The sequence below is a fragment of the Artemia franciscana genome, chromosome 13, assembly GCF_032884065.1.
Source record: "Artemia franciscana chromosome 13, ASM3288406v1, whole genome shotgun sequence".
Classification (NCBI taxonomy): domain Eukaryota; kingdom Metazoa; phylum Arthropoda; class Branchiopoda; order Anostraca; family Artemiidae; genus Artemia; species Artemia franciscana.
Genome location: NC_088875.1, coordinates 16,950,604 through 16,971,026, shown reverse-complemented (window position 1 = coordinate 16,971,026; position 20,423 = coordinate 16,950,604). Strand labels below are relative to the sequence as shown.

The following is a 20,423-nucleotide window of genomic DNA, read 5'->3' as shown; positions in this document are numbered from 1 at the left end:
AAAATATGGCTTCGCTTTGACAGCAAACGAACCGATCTCTAATAAATTCCGTTTGGCCCTCAGAGAAGGCGGGTTTTCATACCAACTGGCTCAGATCGAAGACGAAGATTAAAACTGTTTTTGTACACTTCTCAATTAAGTTATCCACAATCTTTGACAGGCATAAGTGGGCTTAAAAATACCTTATCAGCAGTAAATTGGATTACTCTTGATTGTCTGCCAAGGTGCTACTACGTGAGAATAAATTATAGCAATAAAACAAGTTTACGTCGTTAGAATCGCTCCATAATAAATGTTTAATTTCTTTTTCTAGAAAAATAACGTGGAAAACCAAAAGCTGATCGACAAGCAAATAAAGAATGGAAAAGCTTTCGCGGTAAGTTTCTTTCCGTTTTTAGTATGTTCTTAGCACTACATTAGTTGGAAAGGAAGTTAGAGGAGAGGGTTTCTCCAAAACGGCCAAAAAATGGACCAATTACATAAATATCTGCGTTACACATCCGAGTAGAGAAGCCATAACTTTCAGTGAAAGCACAGCTTTTGCTTAAGCATCGCTCACTTGCTGTTACGGTAAGACTTCCATGCCTGGTATGTATGTGCACTTGCTTGGGCATGGACGTCAAGCCAGACATACGAGTTAACGCTACTGACGGTAGATATAGCGACGAAAGAAGATTCCTGATTGGCTGAATGTGGAATCCTAGACACATAGTTTTCATTGGCGCCACTTCACGAAAATGTAGAGGGGTGTGTTTTTCAAAATATAGGAGGGGGCAATTATATTCCCACTTGACGCAGCTATAGACTCTAGAACTGGATCCTTAAAAAATCGCTAACATGTTAGACTCTAGAACAGGGTTACGCTGCTATAACTTTCCAAACTGCAGAAAAGGTTTTAGAGGGTAGGTGGAATCGACAAAGAAAATAGTCGTAATTTGTTGCAGGCAAGCACCGAATTTTAGATGACAATGGAAATCGCCTGGATGCTTGTGGGTGGACTGATGTTTAAGTCTAGCTAGAAGCGTATGTGAGCGCCTCTTCATCGCCCTGCATTCTGAACAGTTATAATAGCAAAATAAAAGCTACCTAGCAGTTTTCTATGTGCATTCCGTCAACCTAGAAAAATTGAAGTATTTTTAACTTACGAACTGTTGATCAGATCTTAATGAAATTTGACGTTTGGAAGGATATCGTGTCTCAGAGCTGTTATTTTAAATCCCGACCGGATCTGGTGACATTGGGGGGGGGGATATGGGAGGGGAAAACACTTAGAGCGGAGGGATCGGGATGAAACTTGGTGGGAAAAATAAGCGCAAGTCCGGAACCGGAACGGATCCGCTCTCTTTGGGGTGGTTGGGTGGGGGGGGGGGTAATTCTGAAAAATTAAAAAAATGAGGTATTTTTAACTTACGAACGGGTGATCGGATCTCAATGAAATTTGATATTTAGAAGGATATGGTGTCTTAGAGCTCTTATTTTAAATCCCGACCAGATCTGGTGACATTGGGGGGGAGTTGGGAGGGGGAAACCTAAAACTTGGAAAAAACTTAGAGTGGAGGGATCGGATGAAACTTGGTGGGAATATTAAGCACAAGTCCTAGATACATGATTGACATAACCAGAACGGATCCGCTCTCTTTGGGATAGTGGGGGGGGGGTAATTCTGAAAAATTAGAAAAAATGAGGTATTTTTAACTTACGAACGGGTGATCGGATGTCAATGAAATTTGATATTTAGAAGGATATCGTGTCTCAGAGCTCTTATTTTAAACCCGACCGGATCTGGTGACATTGGGGGGGGGAGTTGGGAGGGGGAAACCTAAAACTTTGAAAACACTTAGAGTGGAGGGATCGGGATGAAACTTGGTGGGAAAAATAAGCACAAGTCCTAGATACATGATTGACATAACCGGAACGGATCCGCTCTCTTTGGGGTAGTTGGGAGAGGGGTTAATTCTGAAAAATTAGAAAAAAGAGGTATTTTTAACTTACGAACGGGTGATTGGATCTCAATGAAATTTGATATTTAGAAGGATATCGTGTCTCAAAGCTCTTATTTTAAATCCTGACCGGATCTGGTGACATTGGGGGAAGTTTGGGGTGGGGAACCTAAAATCATGGAAAACGCTTAGATTTGAGGGATCGGGAGGAAACTTGGTGGAAAAATAAGAGCAGAAGTCTACATACGTGATTTACATAATTGGAACGGATCCGCTCTATTGGGGGGGGGGCTAATTCTGAAAAATAAGAAAAAATTACGTATTTTTAACTTACGAAGGAGTGATCGGATCTTCATGAAACTTGATATTTAGAAGGACCTCGTAACTCAGATCTCTTATTCTAAATCTCAACCGGATCAAGCGTAATTGGGGGGGGGGGGCAGTTGGGGGGACCGGAAATCTTAGAAAATACTTAAAGCGGTGAGATCAGGATGAAACTGGATGGCTCTCTTTGGGGGAGTTGGGGGGAGGGGTTCAGTGATTTGGCGAGTTTGGTGCTTCTGGACGTGCTAGGACGATTAAAATTGGTAGGCGTGTCAGGGAGCTGAACAATTTGACTTGATAAAATCGTTTTCCCAGATTCGACCATCTGGGGCTAAAGGGAGAGGAAAAATTAGAAAAAATTAGGTATTTATAACTTACGAGTGGGTGATCGGATCTTAATGAATTTTTATATTTAGAAGGACATCGTGACTCAGAGCTCTTATTTTAAATCCTGACCGGCATTAAGCCTCTTATTTTCCTTTTTAAATCAGTCTATTGATTCATAGAATTTTGTTAGAACTCATACCATATGATCTCTTCGCTCTTAGCTCTTCTCGCCTCGTCACAAGTGTCATATGAGCTCTTAGCTCTTGTTTTATTTCAGAACAGCAACCCACTATTTCTAATTTAACTATAATATGCACATTGACAAGGCAAGTCTAAATACATCCGTAAAAGTCATGAATTTGGAATTATCTTTCACTGAATAATTCTTATCTCTCCTCTGGCAAGGGATCTTTGTGAGTATTTTGAGGGACCGAGAGCTGATATTTGAGGATGTGTTAGGGATTTAATGAAAGGAAAAATTTCGAAACATTTTAAACAAGACCGTATCCGTGAGGTTATATTTGTTTTGGGTCGAAGGGCTCCACCCTTGGGTGTGGGAGTAGGGTATTATAGGTTTTTTTCTCGGGGGGATTAGAGGTTACTCCTAGGCTGGTGGTATTAGAGGATTATTCTATGGGGAATATTAGTGTGTTTTTTCCCTGGTCAACGGGAGGGGGGCATTCAGAAGCGGTTTAAGGCCTCATAGCCAGAAGGGGGCAAGGTATAACACAGGTATACCTTTTACATTAAATAAAAAGAATTTAATATCAGATATCAGAAAAACTGGAAGGGCAGCTGCCCCTCCTGCCCGGGCCTAGAACTCCTACTAGGGGCATTGTCCCCCTGAGATTTTTTGCTTCCGCCATAGACTTTAAAAAATAACTTTTTTTCAGTATTTTCACTGGAAAATGGACTATTTCTGCCCTTTCATTGAAAATAATTGAAAAAAGACACCAAAATTAACCCTCCGTGGAATTGAAAATATTCTTACCCCCCCCCCCCTCCTCCCTAATTTCCATTAATCTACGCCGCAATGAAGAGGTGGTCAAAACGTGAAAAAACTTATTTTAACCCACCGTTTGCCAGTTCTCCAAGAAGCGGAGTTCTTTTGACCGAACAGCGGGAATCCTCTCCCCTTTTTATTTCTCATATGTGTAGGCATTTTTGTAATCAATGACATGCGAGTTGTATGACTGTTCAAGTATAATCATGGTTGTCTTATAGAGATTTATGCTATAGGGCCTGTATAGTTAGCCTGATCATTTTAAGTGAAACATTTTGGTTTCCCTTCATTCACTTATTTTTCAAATCTCTTTATAGCTCCAACAAGGCCGTACCCAGGAGGGGGGGTAGTGGTTTTAACCCCCCTAAATATTTTGTCCGAATGGTAAAAACGTAACAAAATGCATTTAAATAAATTTCTTAGGCGTTTTTGTGTAACCCCCTGAAAAAAATGTCCCCAGACCCCCTCCCCCTTCGAAAAAAATCCTGGATACGCCCTTGAGCTCCATCATAAATAGAGTTTCTAGCTTATTTCTCTATTAAGGTATTTCTAGGGTGTTTCGTTTTATTTTGTATTTTTTCTATTTTCAGGTTATTTCTAATGACAAAATGAATACCCAGTCACGGAAAAATTCGCTGAGCATCTCTCCATCCTTGTCTCAAGCTGGTATACATTTAAGCTATGTGACAGAAAAGATTTTGTCACTCGGCTTTGACGAAAGCACCGAAGCGTTCAATTATAGGAATGGCCTGAAATCGGCGGCGTCTATGTTACGTAGAAAGCATGGAGATAAGTATATCGTATGTTGTTGTTTTCATTATTGTTTCTTTATCTTATTAAATAAAAAAAAACAAGTTTTTTTTAACTGAAAGTAAGGAGCGACATTAAAACTTAAAACGAACAGAAATTACTTCGTATATGAAAGAGGCTGCTTCCTCATCAACGCCCCACTCTTTACGCTAAAGTTTGACTCTTTCTCTCAATTCTTCTTTTTAAAACAGTAAAAAACTTTAGCGTAAAGAGCGGGGCGTTGATGAGGAAGCAGCCTCTTTCATATACGAAGTAATTTCTGTTTTGGTTACTATTGAGCCGGGTCGCTCCTTACTACAGTTCGTTACCACGAACTGTTTGATTACATTTTGTGCTTAGACAAAAAAAGTAAAAAACCGTCATTAAAAAAGCATCAGGCATATTGTTTTTTGTAAGAAACGAAAGATTCTGCAATGGTTCAGACATCTCCGGTGATTGTCACCACATATTCCAAGAGTTCTTTACGACTTTGTGCCCACGGGGACGACCCAAGTTTTGGCGGAGTGGTAGTCCGAACTAGTTCCTTGACAAGAATAAAATCCCCCTCTCCGATGTTCATGGCACAGCTTTATAGTCTATAGACTTTCCTGGAGGAGTTGAACTATATTCCCTCAGCCACCATCTGACATAAGGAGAATGTAGATACTGACAGACAAATTTTTGATAAACATTGTAACATCAAGCATAAATATCCAGAAATGGCTGGATTTAGGTCTGAGATGGAACAGATTGTTGAAATGGTGCCCTACTTTTGCAATTTGTCGAGAGATTAAAAGGCTTTACGCTAGAACACTTCATGTGGAGCAGAGGCCTGCAGGCATGAAGTCGAGGACGGGGGTACAGATTTAAAATCAGATGCTGGTTCAAAGGCCAAGGTGATGTCCCTCTGCAATTGTGAACATCCAACCTCTATCAAAAATCATTGGAAACATAAAAATGCTATTTGGTAGTTTTTTTCTAATATCTCTTATTTTTTCACTACTTAATTACGAACAAAATACCCAAAGATGAAGGACCGTCGGATCATAAAGCTCTAGGTGAAGACGTGATAAAATGTGACATTGTACCATGATAAGTAGTTTTTAACAGCTATGCCTGAAGCAAAGGCTTTTTTTCTCAAACAATCAGTGTTATTCATTTGTTTCCTACTTTGGCAGCTGGTGCGTGGCTGGTAATCTCTAGGATTTGATGGATTTTTTTTCTTCTTTCTTTTAACTGTCAGGCGATTGAGGCAATATATTGTGAACAATGAAGTTTGCAGATTCTTTGCACAATGTTCTAAATCTCTCTTCCAGTTTTAATATATTGGTAAGTTAAGCGGCTTCCCGTCAAGTTGTGCTCGAGTTATCCTAAGCCAATAAAAGAATTCAGTCATGGATCTACCACCCAAACCTAAGAATTTATTTCCAGTTTCATGGCTCTACCTCCTCCCTCTTGAAGAACAGTATCTGAGGGTGAACTCAGATTCTTGTACTGCACGATTGAAATTTTTACGAATGGATCTAAGGCCCAAGTTAGGGCCGAACAAGGTGTTTCGAGTCGCTAATTCCACGTTTCTCCTACACCTAATGCGTCAAGTATTCCTTAAAGACATGTCTGCCTTAACTCTCAATTAAATGTCTCGATTTTCAAGAATTACCGAAGCTTGGCTTAGTATCTCTCTTTAAGTCTTGCGAAACAGGTAAACATACAACTTTTTTTAAGGGGTGGCTGGAGAGGCTTCTAGTTGGGAAAATAAAAATAGGCGAGTTGTATAGAAAATATGCCTCAGGATGACATAATCCCCATAGCTTTATGCGTATCCAACAGTAGGGTATCTGCAATATCTCATGAAAGTCTTGGAAAATCGAGTAGAAACATCCATAGGATGCTGGAAGTTCGAGTGGGCCTCATATTCTGACTTGGGGAAGGAATAGATGCCAAATGCATTTTCTACTGTCCCTTCGCTCTTATTTACAAACTTCGACTAGTCTTGTCATGCTCTTTTTTTGTTAATATTATACAATTAAAAAACCCATTGCTCAAAATTTAAGTTGTTTCAGTAAAGCACAAATGACGATCTGGCCATTTTAAGATTTAGGGAGGTGTGGCCATACTCCTGATTGTAGTAATAGCCGATTGTTTCAAGTTTGACTTGACTATTCAGTTCGGTTTAAGATTCATTTACTCTCATTAGCAGAATCTGTTGTTTAAGTTGGCGTTATGGTTCATTTAAATTTCTGTTCGTTTCTAGCATTCATTGATAGTAATTTCTGTTTTTTTTAATTGGTTTATTATGACCTATTTTTGTTTATCTTGGGTTTTAACATAGCTCTTCACGTCTCTTTGAAAAACTTCTGGCTCTGGTAAAGGCCTTTTTGAAATTAATACAGTTAAGTTAGATTACCTTGTCTTAATTTCTCTCAAAATTTTTAAATTGAAGGAATTCTCCTTGTCTGTTTACTTTTGTTTTGATTCAAGAACGTCCAGAGTTGTCACTATATAGTTTCACTGTTAGCTCTTTAGTTAGTGAAATATATAAGTTTGTTTCTGATCAACTTTTGGGAGCGGGAAGCGATTGGGTTAATAAAAAGTGCTTGTGCCAGAGTAACCAGAGTAGGTTACTTGTGCCAGAGCCGCGCTTAAGAGGCCAAAGAGCCGCTTGGGGCTCAGGAGTCCCTGTTTTCTGAGCGCTGATCCACTGGCTTAGTCGACGGGAACCCGCCTTGTCGAGTAGTCTACCAACCTTCCCATTATCAGTTTTTGTTTCAACATAATTATGTTCCTGGAATGCTTTACGTGGGCCTGCAAAATAAATCATGGCAAACTTGAATTCAAAATCGTTGGCTTGCTTACAAGGATGTAGCCAGTCTTTCATGTCGGAGGGAGTCCAACTTATATCTGGCAGGAGTTCAATATTTTGTTGTTCAGGGAAATATCCTTGCATATATATTATGTGCTCAAGCAATGATTTCGTACATGTTGTTTAAATTGATGATGAGAAATAGACCCACCTCTGGTTGCATTATTACTGGTGGTACTGGTTGCACTGTTAGTTTCTTGTAAAATTTGCCTGTTGTGAATATTTATATATATATATATATATATATATATATATATATATATATATATATATATATATATATATATATATATATATATATATATATATATATACATATACATGCTGTGTTGTTTCTTTTCTTATATTTTGCGCCGTCAGGTGACTTTTTCTAAGTTTTCTAAAGCTCAACAACGGTTTTAGAGCTAAACTAGACCTTGTTATAACCAGACCTTGAATAACCTTACTAACTAACTAAATTAGACCTTGTATAACCAGATTTAGTGCCACGTGTCTCTCCAATAAGCATTAAAGCATCAATTAATGTGTTTCTTTCTTCGGCTAAAGGCTTCAACTGGAATGTCTCAGAAAAACTGTAAAATAAACATATGAGTGGATATTTGGTTAGATATCAGAATTATAATGGGTGTGAACGTGAGAGTGGCTAAGGGGCCAATGGTCTGATAGGAAATGAATTGCCACTTCCCTCTCCTTTCGAAAAAATCCTCGAAAATAAGTGTAGACCTAGGTTCTGACCGAAGAAAGTAAAGCCCTCCCCTACCGACCTGGATTTATGTCATGGGAAACTCCCAGAAATAATGTAATAGCACCAATTTCTTTGGCTACAACCTTCCATGGAAGTGTTTCCTAGAAGCAGCAAAAAGCATGTGGTGAAACCTGAAATTTTGGCAAGATACCAGCTTCTTATAGGTTGTGAACGTGAATGTAGCTACGGCAAGGATGGACACAGTGCCTCCCTAGAAAATACATCCCACCGGAAAGTCATCAGAAGTGAGCGTAGGTTAAGCTCCGACAGAAGACGTTAATCTCTCCCCCCCCCCCTAGGTGGCTAGTCTCCGCTAAGAACAATTTTCCGCTCCGTATGGATGTAATGTTAAGTTTAAATTGACTAAGAAGGATCCTGGGTAGTATTGTGTAGGCTAAGGGGGCTACTCCCCCTTTTCAATATGACTGATGTATTTGCCTTTTAACAAATGTGAACAATAAATTTTGCTCTTTCCATTCTTACTGAAAAGTATCTATTTTAAAGCAAAAACGCTACATTTGTAAATACGTACTATTTTTTCAAAGCGGAAATTAAACTTTAGCGTAAATATCAGGAGGTTAAGGGTAGCCCCCCAACCCCCTGGGTTTAGATATTTTAAGTTTTTACGATTCCAGGTATTGAATTTATCTGCCCCACGAAGAGTATTGTCTCATCAGAACCCTCAAGTCGTGGATTTTGGCTGGCCATCCACCTTGGCTCCGCCATTGGAAAGATTGTGTGGAATCTGCAAGCGTATGGATGATTGGCTTCAGTCAGATCCGAAACATGTCGTAGTTCTACATTCGCGGTAAGTCAGGTCATGCGGCATTATACTAATTACCATTTTTGCCATTATACTTTCCATTTTCCATCATATTCATTCATAAGTTTGTGCGGTATACATAAAACATAGAAATTTCTAGGCCACAGAGCAACAGGGATTCTACTGATAAACAATGAGGGGAGTCAAAAACTTGTCGTTCAGCATCATTTGACCCGGCTTTAAAAGGTGGTGCTATTTTATCTCCAAAATAAGAAACAATGTGATTGGTTTGTGAAAATACGTCACAAAAGTAGATTAGTGTAGTTAATGCACATCTTTTAACACAGAAATATAGAATAATCTCTCTTTTCCTCTGTGGTTAGGTGACCGTTTTTATAAGATGTACATACAGCAAAAAAAAAAAAAAAAAAAAAAAAAAAAAAAAAAAAAAAATCAAGCTACAAAAAATTAAAGTATATTGAAGCAATTTAAATGGTAACAGTTGTTAAAAAATAACAAACCAAGAAAAATGTTTGCCAGATTTCTGCCTAATTCTTCCCAGTTAAGAAAAGTGACCTCCACTAAGCAGTTTTCAGTACAAGAAGAGACAGAAGCAATTAGGGAAAGGAAATATTCGAAAAACCGTTAGAAACTGGAAACAACAAAAGAAAAAAACACGGAGAAAAGAAACTACAAATATTTAATCAACCTAAATAAACCTCAATAGCTTTTTATTCAGGTTATCTTTATTTTGTCTTTTTGTGTTCTACTTTTTGCCTCTGATCATAGAACATACTCAATCTCTTGCTGATGAGTATAAAGGATTTTTTTTATATACCTTTTGAGGGGGCTATATTGGGATATACGTTCAAACAAAGCTCAAAACATGTGAATTATGTGGAAAATGAACAAGAAAACATTACTAAATGGCGTTTCAGGAAGAAAGGCATGTGCCCCCCCTCAAAAATACGTGACTCAGGCCCCATAGTAGGTTTTAAGTAATGTGTCCCTGTCTTGTGTACACATGAAGTTAGTTTGTAGGTGGCCCCTTAATCATGACGTATTTAAGTTTGACGTGCCCAGTACCCGTTAGCTCAATTGTACCATTACTAAATATTCATTGATTACCATTCTGGGACGTGGACATGATTATTGTGCAAATATATCTAACAATCAAATCCCGTAGGGAAAAAAACTACTATAATCATACTACTTGAAATTTAAGAATGGATAATGCTCTTCAGCTGTCAAAAGAATATTGGCTTCACGCCAAATTTATCATGAATAAGACTGGAAGACGGAATCATTACAGTGACTGGCTTGAGAGCTCTCATGAAAGTTTGCTTAAAGCCATTTCCACGTGTTATTGCAAGTTATTTTTAAAGAGTTCTTTATAGAATTTAGTGTTATAACACTTTAGCCGTTTAAATGGTGAAAGTAGGTACATGTCAACGTTGTTATCTAAAAATCCTGACTAGGAATTAGTAGTATTTAAGCTACAGCACCATTTAGATGAAAAAGTGAATAAATAGCTATAAATAGAATATCTTTCGGGGGGCGAGGAAGGCAAGGGCATGTCAGTCACTGGCAGATCTAAGATTTTCGCGGGCGCCCTCTTTTTTTCACTCTTTTTAATATAAATTTGTCAATTTCGTCAATTATTGGCACCTTTGTCACATTGCACCCCCCTCAGAATTTTGCTCATTGGCGCCCTTGTCACATTGCCCCCCTCAAGATTTTGTTCTAGTCTGCCCCTGATATCAGTATTTTTGTTCAGGAAGGTGCAAGAAATATCATCCGACGCAAAGGCTTTAATATCAAACTTCTTCATTTTCTCTAAATCGCTCTTCATTAAGTAATAAACTGAACTGGTGGGACAGCTAATTTTGTAACCTCTTGGCTTGTTCGAATTAAATAAAAAAAACAAGGTTTTTCAGCTGGAATTAAGGAGCAACATTAAAACTTACAAAAAGAAATTATTACGTATATGAGGGGGGCTGTCCTCTCCTTATTATCTCGCTCTTCACTCTGAAGTTTTTTAATCTTTTTAAAAAATGTTCTTATTGTTCTAATTAAACGACCCTTGTGTTTCAGAAGTCGCTCTTATGGAATTGGGACAAAAAGTCAAATTTTAGTGTAACGAGCGAGGTATTTAGGAGGGGAGAATATCCCTCATATACGTAATAATCTCTATTCGTTTTAAGTTTTAATGTTGCTCCTTACTTTTAGTTAAAATAAGTTGACTTTCTGTTATTTAATCTCTGATCGCTTTTTAAATAATCCCGGGAAACCCGTCTCCCCTCCGCAGAAAAATCCTCCCACGGTAAGATCCTTTAGACCAGTGGTTCTCAAACTTACATAGACACTATATCCCGATTTAACCACAAAACATTTTAGGTATCCCTTCTCAGTTACCGGTACTAAGTAAACTACAGCTAAAATACTAACAAAATAGCCAGTCCTATAGTTAAATGGTTGTCTTTTTTTTTGTTGGCCGGCCGCGTTCCCCCTAAAAAAGTTTAAATACCCCCAAGGGATAGGCGTACCACAGTTTAAGAAACACTGCTCTAGACAACTCAATCCCAGAGAAAACTTACCCAAGAAATTACCTTTAGCATCTCCAAATGCGAAATTGAGTTGGCAAAGAGAAAGCAAGACAAATAAAAAAAATTCTTATAGGAGTCTTGGAAAAAGTTTTCAGTGAAAATATCCCCCCTCTCTACCCTAAAAATCTATGCATGCCTCCCAATAACAAATACTATACGTATTTGTATACGTATACATACTATACATGGTTAAATTTCATAACTTAGAGACCTTTCCTCGGGGGATGTGGGGAGTCATGTTATCTCCAAAGTTATAGTTAATGGACATTCAACTATGATGAACAAAATAGAGATCTCAAAATTTTCATCGGACGACTTTGGGAAAAAGGGGGCGTCGAGGGGGTCTAGCTGCCCTCTTCTTTTTGGTCACTTAAAAAGGACACTAGAATTTTTAATTTCCATTCGAGTGAGTCTTCTTTTATATTCTAGGATCATTGGTTTGATAAGATCACCCCTTGGAAAAACAGAACAAAATAACAAGCCAATAAATACGCATCCGTGATCTTTCTTCTGAATTTCTGAAAATACAAATACTTTTGAAAATACTTTCTTCTGGTTTTCTGAAAATACAAAATTCTACATTTTTGTAGATAGGGGCATGAAACCTCTACAGTAGGATCCTCTGATATGCTGAATCTGACGATGTGATTTTTCCCCCTTGTGGTATTCCCCCCTTTTTAGAAAATCTGGCAAATTTTCTCAGGCTCATAACCTTTGATGAGTAACACTAAACTTAATGAATTTTATATATTTGGAATCAATATAATAAGCTGATTTTTTTGTATATCTGTTGATACAAAATTCCATTTTTTAGAGTTTTGGTTACTATTGAGCCGCGTAGCTTCTTACTTACAGTTCGCTACCACGAACTGTTTGATTACATTGAAGCACCTCTTTAACCCGGTTTTCATGTGCAAGCACAAAGCTAGTGCACATCAAATTAACTAGTTGTAGAACAGATTGCGAAACACGTTTTCTATAGGACACGTTGCAATAATCTTGCGGTTCTCAAGATTTGCGTGGGCAAAAAAGTTTTTCTATACGTATTCTTAGACAAATTTACGGGTTAAAAAAGCTTTTGAGTTATGGGGTCAAACAAGTAACTTTCTTCCTCTTGATATGGCCCTTGGGGTCAGGGTCTTAAAAGATGTACCAAAAAGTGAACGATTCTCCTGAAAATAGGGATAAAGATTGTTCTTGAATTTACCCTCTGCAGATAATTTATTGTTGCCTCTACTAAAATAATTATATTTAACATTAATATGTTTTATAGTTACGATGAATACTAATTTATGAATTTCGCCATGGTTCAGATGTTCTACAACATGCATTTATGGAGTCAGAATTTTAATGTGGATCAGAGAGTTTTTTTTTTCAGGTTGGGCTGTCCTGGCTTACAGTGGACGAAACATCAGAACTTTTGGAGTTCTGTAGTTTTCCGTGCTAAGAAGGTTCTTAAATGCGTTTAGAACGGATATATTTATATGGGCTTCTAAATAATGACGTGCCGTTGTAATTGACGCAAAAAAAGTATTTTTGTCATTTGCTGACACTAATCCTTAATTTTGGGAAATTTCCTTGTTACTGTGTAAGATTAAAATTCATTTAATGGTTTCGACGACGCTAAAATTTGAAAAGATTTAATTTAGACTTGGTTAAAACGGCTTCTGAAATACTTTACTATTCTTACCTTTATAGGCGGGGTTTGCAACGAATTGGAGTAGCACTGGCAGCATATATGCAATACGTTTCTGTCTGCGGTGGTGACGAACAGGCCTTGGATAGGTTTGCAATGCAGAGGTTCCTTGACGAGAAAGTCCCACAGACATTGTTTCAACCGTCCGACTTGAGGTCAGTAGTTCACTCTGGCTATCAAATAGCTCTCACACTGAACGTAAACAAAATTAGCTGAGATTATTTACAATTAATTTTGTAAAAGTAAATGCCTTTATAACTTTTTCTTGTTAATATTTTCCCATATCTTGTGCATGTTCCTGCATATCTTAGAACATACCCCCCCCCCAAAAAAAAACAGCCGCTCAATGGCTATTGAAGGAAACTTCCTTATACCGTAATTTTCTCAGGCATTCGAAGAAAATGCCGATATTGCAAACAAAAAATAGCAGAAAATAACATTTCTGTGTGGTGCAGTAGGTTGCATCTTAGGTTGCGTCCCAGACTGTAGCAATCCGCTGAACGACCGACGTAGGGAGCTTAGTAGTCAAACAACCCCCTCAACCTGAATACTGTTTTTGTTAACAGAAAATATAAATGAGAAATTCCATACAAAAAGGAAACTAATATTAACAGTAGGTAAAAAAGGGTTGCTATTGATATTAAAAGTAAAGGTCGCCATCTAATAGTGACTACGGTTAATCTGAAGCTGAAACTTAGGAAGGGTAATTACCTTCTGGAAACTATGACGTGGGTAAACTCAAAGATGAGAACTTAAGGGGAGAATTTTCAAGATGAGTTGCATGCTAAAGTGGAGGGTCTTAAATTTGACAATGTTAAGATGGATGGAATAATTTTGGGAAAATAGTTTGTGAAGTGGCAGATGATCTCATAGGGAGGAAAGTTAGAAACGTAGCTAGGGAGGCTAGGGGTGAGATAGAGGTACAAATTCTTTAAATTTAGTATAGAGGAGGAGGGGCTTTTACAACAAATAGTTGAGTGATAGATCATATGAAATTAAGAGGAAAGTGAAGAAAGCATTAATAAAATGGCTAAGGATATGGAAGATGCAGCCAGATGGCATAATAGTAAAATATATAAATGACATATTAAGAAATTGAGAGGGAACAGTCAATCTGGACTTGTCCCAGTTAAAGATAGGAACAGGGCCACAATTTGATAAGGAAAGAGTGAAAGAGAGATGGGTGGATCGTTTCGAAAATGGGCTAAACCATGATGTAGTTACAGGAAAAGATTTAGAAAAGAATGGAAAAATTTGTTAAACTTTTGGAGTGCAGGAAGATTAATTTTGCGATGAGGAATTAGTGACAGTAATAAAAGGATAGAACAATCATACGGCCCCAGATGCTGATAGTGTGGTAAATGAGTTTCTTTTTAACTGGGTGGTTGTGAAGATAGAGATGAATCACTGAAAATTATGAGTCTAATTTTTGAAAAAGGGGAAGTACTTAGTGATTCTTGGACAACTTTAGTTAAACCCCTCTATAAGGAAGGTGATAATAGTGAGTGTGGTATTTGTAGAGGCATTACCTTGGTTTCTGTAGGATGTAAATTACTTTGTATGACGATACTTTTTAGACTTAGACATGCTGTAGATGAAGTTTTAAGAAAAGAACAATGTGGCTTTAGGAAGAGAGAGCATGCGTCAGTCAAATTTTCACTCTTAGATTAATAATTGAGAAGTTTCTGCGACATCAGACCCCTTTAATCTTCAGTTTTATAGATTATGGGAAAGCGTTTGATTCAGTCGATAGAAGAGCTTAAGCGAATGTCTCGTCCTTGTATGGTATCTGATAAATACATTAAAGTGATTAGTCGTATGCACGAGAATAACCTTGCTGCGGTTACGGTAGGAAATGAGGCTAGCAGATGGTTCCGTATTGAATCAGGAGTCAAGAAGGTTTGCGTTCTATCCTCATTTAAATGGATCATTTTGATGGACTTTGTCCTAAGGAGCACAGCAAAGGCTATAGGAAAACACGATTCGAACGGGAAAGTGGAACTCCTATATTCTTAAGTTAAGCTGACGATTTGAGCATCCTAGATGAATATGTTAACAAAATGAATACATTTTTTGAGGTTTTGAGAGTTAAGGGTGCGAGATTAGGTTTGAAAATTAATGTTAAGAAGAATAAGTCGCCAAGATTGGGAGTAAATGAAGCTGAAGAGATGATGTTTGGTAATGAGAAGATCGATCAACTGGACAGCTTCACGTAGTAGGACAGTGATCAACTAGTTTCATTAGCAAAGACTGCGTGTGCAGTGATCATGTTATATGTAGCATGGCCAAGGCTCCAGTTTGTTCATTCACAGTTGAAAAAAGTTTGGAAGAATAGGGAGAACAGTCTGCCAACCAAGATCAGAATATTGGAAGGTACAGTGATGACAGTGGTCAAGTATTGTTCGGTAGCGTGAGCGCTCCAAACGACCGAGGAGGATTTGCTAAATATTCTCCAGAGAAATTGTCTACAGATGGCTTTGGATAGTCGCTTGACGGAACGTATTTCATACAGTAAGTTGTACAAATTATGTGGTTCAATCTTGCTTTCTAGGGCTATAATGAGAGAAAGGTTGAGATGGCTTGGACACGCTTTGCGAATGAAGGATGACTTATTGCCAAAGATCGTTCTTGTCGGCCAACCATCAATGGCCAAACTAAAAGCAGGTCGTCTCCAAGTGGGTTGAGAGGATGTCTTGAGGAAAGATTTAAGGGAAATTGTCTTGGTAAAGTGTAAGGAGAGAGACTTTGAATAGATCGGGATGGAGGAGAAGAGTGCGTAGCTGTGTTGGCCTCAAGTGGCTTGGTGTTTCGCTGAGCAGTAGTTGTAGCAAAGAAAAACTGTCGAAATCCAGCACATTATTCATTGAATTGCCAAGGGAAAACAAGGCCTGCCAGTTCTACTAAGCGTAAATATTGAACAAAAGAAATACAAAATAGTGTGAAAATATTTTAGCACACCAGATATGGGAATATTACAATTAATAAAAGCATGAGTAAACAGTAAAAACAGAATAAAAGTGTTTTTGAATCTTTAGTTTAATGATTATGTTTTCATACTTTCAAATTTTTTTGGGTGTGAGCTAAATTCCAAGCACAATACACAATATTTAACTAATTTTCAGGCAAAGAAAACATCTTTCTAGATGTATTGAATGGTCTTTGTTGTTTCGTCATATATTATTTAGAAATAAAGCACATGTTCCTAACAGCGAATATCCTATTGGCCAACATAAATATTTAATGTTGCTTTTGTTTAGTGTGCCAAATTTTTCAAAGATATAAGATTAACTAGTGCTTTATGTTAAAATGGCCTTCACTAGCAAGTTTTTACAGATCTGAACATAACGCCTGCAATATAATATAACGCCAAACATCATTATAAAGACGTGATAGGCGTGGAAAGTTATTATGCAGAATGTCGATTCTTGTAGATAAAATTGTGTCTCTAAGTGCTGAAAACATCATGATGTCTGTGGCAATCGACTGCCCCCATGGGCTCCAATTGAAGCCGCGCAATGGATTGTTCACCGTAAGCATAGTGTCTAAATTCGCTGGGCGTCAATACAATACTCGAGTATATCGTAGCGTGGAATGAAGAAAATATTAGACCTAAATATATTGTCGCGAATTTCTTCGGAGACCAGTTCTCGTAAATAGAGCATTCTTGCTCCTAAACGAGGTCAAACACTATAAAATCTTTTAAAATGACATTTTTGAGCCAAGGCTGACAATATGGGCCAAGATTTGCCCAAGGCTTCTATCTAACTAGAAATCACGTCGACTTCTCGCCGTCCGGTTGTAAGCCGGCGTAAGTGCCTTGTGTTGAATTGATGAGAAGTATTGTATCGGTCTCTCACCTGCACTGGCGTGTCTGTCTGCTTTTTTACACTTGTCTTTAAATAATTTCAATAATATTGAAATTGCGAAATTGAACGTCATGACGTTGAAAGATTCCTGTATTTGTTGCTGCTTTTACCATCAGATTTAAACGTTTTGAACTCGGCTTAACAGGAGTTTCGGGAACTCATCTCCCAGGGTTAGGAAGTATGATATTGGGTGAAATACAATTTATTTGTTCAGATAGAGAGGATAAGTATTAAGGGAGGAATCAAGACTCGGGATGAATGAGGAAGTTTTCAGATCCGATTTAGGTTGATGATGATAAAATTTTAGTTACACCATTGTGACTAAACGGGTAAGGCATCAGCTGTAGTGGTGTATGATCTTGTAGAGCCAACTGACGGAGACAGTAGTGACTCATGTAAACGTTACATACAGTTACAGTAAAAAATAGTCAAGGTTCCTGGAGGAGATATATTTTTAGAATGTAATACCCAGGGTAATACACAGAGTGACAAATGTATCCTACCTTAGGGCTTTGGGAAGGAAAAGTGAAATGTTAATGGGCACTGGCAATTTTGTAGTTTACCCTAACCTTATAATGAAATGTAGAATATTTGATAATCAAACAGTCAATAAGTAAACATGATATTTTACTGTAAATCAAAGGCGGAAAGGATTGATAAAGGACACTAGTGTATATAGGTGTACCTTTATTGGTTTTAATAGTAAGGGTCTTCTGTGGTTGCAGCGATCACTGCTACCTATTAAAGCAGTGGTTCCCAACCTTTTTCGGTCCGCGTACCCCTAGTCAATGCCCAAAAAGTTTGCGTACCCCTTTCTTGAGAATCCTTGTTTTACTTTTTTCTTAACTAAAATCAGATTTTCAAAAACACGAGATTTATTGTCCAATATGACGGTGCTTAAATGTACGTACAAAATCAATGAGAAACTTGAGGCTGCTTTTTTGCTAAAATATTATCAAATCTTGGCTCGATGTCACTAACGGCAATTATAAGGTCATTTTGTACACTCAGTCTGTTTCTGTGTTTGGTTTTGATCAATGACATTGCCGAAAATGACACTTCACAAAGGTAAGTGGATCCGAATGGTAACAAAGCAGACATGGCGATTTCACTTAGTTCCTTGTATTCTCCTTTCACCTCCAGCCAAAACTGGGAAACAGTTACATTTTGGAATTTCAGTTCTAAGGCGCGATCACTGGCAAGTTCGATCAGATTCTCTGTAAGCTTGTCACTAAGACCGGAGCTTGAGGTCACAAATATGACACAAGTTCATCTCGCGACTTTGTCAGATACTCCAGAATACAATCACAGATTGTGTTGAGGTTATCAATTTCACTATCGTCCGCAAACTTGTCAAGGGTCGGGAAGAGGCTAACGCTGTTTCTTTGAACCTTTTTAAGCCAGAACTCCAATTTCTTGATGAAAGCACACATCTTCGAACTCAGGGAGAGTTCGTCCGTCCGGAAACCTTGCATTGACAGATTCAAGTCATTCAGTTTGTCGAAAATATCCGCAAGATAGGCCAGTCTGCAGACCCAATCCTGGTTTTCAAAAAGTGAACTGAATGCAGATTTTTGCTCCAGAAGAAACATATGAACTTCTTGTCGAAGCTCGAAAAGTCTGTTTAAAATCTTCCCACGAGACAACCAGCGAACTTCTGTGTGCAGAAGTAAATGTTGATGTTCTGAACCCATCTCTTGGCACAGCAACTTGAACATTCTTGAGTTCAGTGGTCGGGCTTTGATGAAGTTGATCACTTTTACAGCCTCGTTGAGGGTCTCGTGCAGATGTGCGTTCATCCTTTTCGATGCAAGAGCTTGCCTGTGAATGATGCAGTGCAACCACTTCACCTTTGGATTTTTCTTCCTTATCCAGGCCATGAGCCCATTATTCTTCCCTGTTAGGGCGGCAGCTCCATGAATGCAAACTGATAGACACCAGTCCCACAAGATGCCCCCTTCTGCGAAGAATTTGTCAATCACCTTGAATAGTTCTTCTCCTGTTGTTCTTGACTGTAGGTTTTGACAAAACAGAATATTTTCTCTTATGTCAGAACAATCTTGATATCGAACAAAGACGATCACCTGGGCTTCACCTGACACATCCGTGCTTTCGTCAAGCTGTAACGCAAACATCTTCGTCAACTTTATTTGCTCAATAACCTGCTTGACAATATCGCTTGCAATGTCTTCTATCCTTCTTGAAATGGTATTGTTCGACACAGGTATAGATTGAAGGGCAGTAGCAGTTTTCGTGTCAAACATTATTTCACTGACTTTCACTAGTGCTGGTAATATCAGACATTCGGCGATGGTGTGCGGTTTTTTCTGTTTCGCAACTAAATATGAAACAGCATACGAAGCCCGGAGAGCCTTTGAAGAAACTGATGCCACTTTTGCAATTTCCAAACAGTTACTAGCGAATGCTTCTTGTTTACGCTTGAAAAACTCTATGGGCTTACCGACATGAGAAGGGTGCACAGTACTGAGATGCCGGTTCATATGCGCAGGTTTCATGGAACTGTTGGCCAAGACTTGACCACAAAGAACGCACTGTGCATTCACTGGATCAGACTTTGTCGCACTAAATCCGAGCCCTAGGTATTCTGACAAATATCGACGCACTTTGACCGATGATTCGTCATATTTCTTCTTCTTAGGTGCAGGTTCAGAGTTTTGGGTACCATCATTCGGCTTCTTGTTATTCCTGATCAGGAATCTATCCATCTTTGTTTGCAACCACAATTCACGAACTTCGTGTTTCAACAGATGACAAGATACTGAACTCGCTGAGTTTAAATCGAGACCTTACGGCTATGGAGAAAAATTAGCATCGAGACCTTACGGCTATGGAGAAAAATTAGCGGGTTACTGAAAGCGAAAGTTTTGAAAATGAGTCTGAAATTACGTACAATGGGTTATGTTATCTGATTTTGAGGGAAATGTTGGAACTGAGTCAGAAACAAGTTTTAAAGATGTAGACTAAATTAATTTTGGGACCTTCGCGTACCCCCTGGGGTACGCGTACCACCGGTTGGGAACCACTGTATTAAAGGATGTAATAGTGAGGGGCAAGGGTGTATCCAGGATTTTTGTTCTTGGGAGGGAGGCTTGCAGAAACTTTAAAAACGCATCGAACAATTTTTTTAATGTATTTTCGTTACGTTTTTACGAGTCAGACGAAAATTCTGGAGGTTTCAAACCCGGTACCCTCCCCTGGATACGGCCTTGATGAAGATGATTATTTAGTAGTGTCTAGAGTTAATTCAAAGTCGAAATTTAGGAAGGGTAACTAATTACCAGTTAGGTATAATGCTGATAGATCTTAGGATGAAAAATTGAGAGGAACATTCCAGTAACAGTTGGAAAGAGGGATTTTGGGGAAATATTTTGTGAATCATCACACACCGTCTTATGAGGGAAAGCCGGAAATAAATATTTGCAAAAAACTTTAAGTTTAGAAGAAAAGAGAAGGTTTTGGTATAAGAATATTCTAAATGAT

General features: G+C 38.2%; 1 protein-coding gene across 14 annotated transcripts in view; it reads left to right on the top strand.

The window, feature by feature from the left end:
• The window catches only part of LOC136034587 (tensin-1-like), a 297,146-nt gene that overhangs the window by 151,473 nt on the left and 125,250 nt on the right, over positions 1-20,423 (top strand). For all 14 annotated transcript variants that reach the window (XM_065715843.1, XM_065715841.1, XM_065715842.1 and 11 more), the window contains 4 exons: positions 314-376; positions 4,185-4,394; positions 8,627-8,799; positions 13,059-13,211. In XM_065715843.1, coding sequence (XP_065571915.1) covers positions 314-376; positions 4,185-4,394; positions 8,627-8,799; positions 13,059-13,211 — 599 coding nt within the window. The remainder of the gene's footprint in view (positions 1-313; positions 377-4,184; positions 4,395-8,626; positions 8,800-13,058; positions 13,212-20,423) is intronic.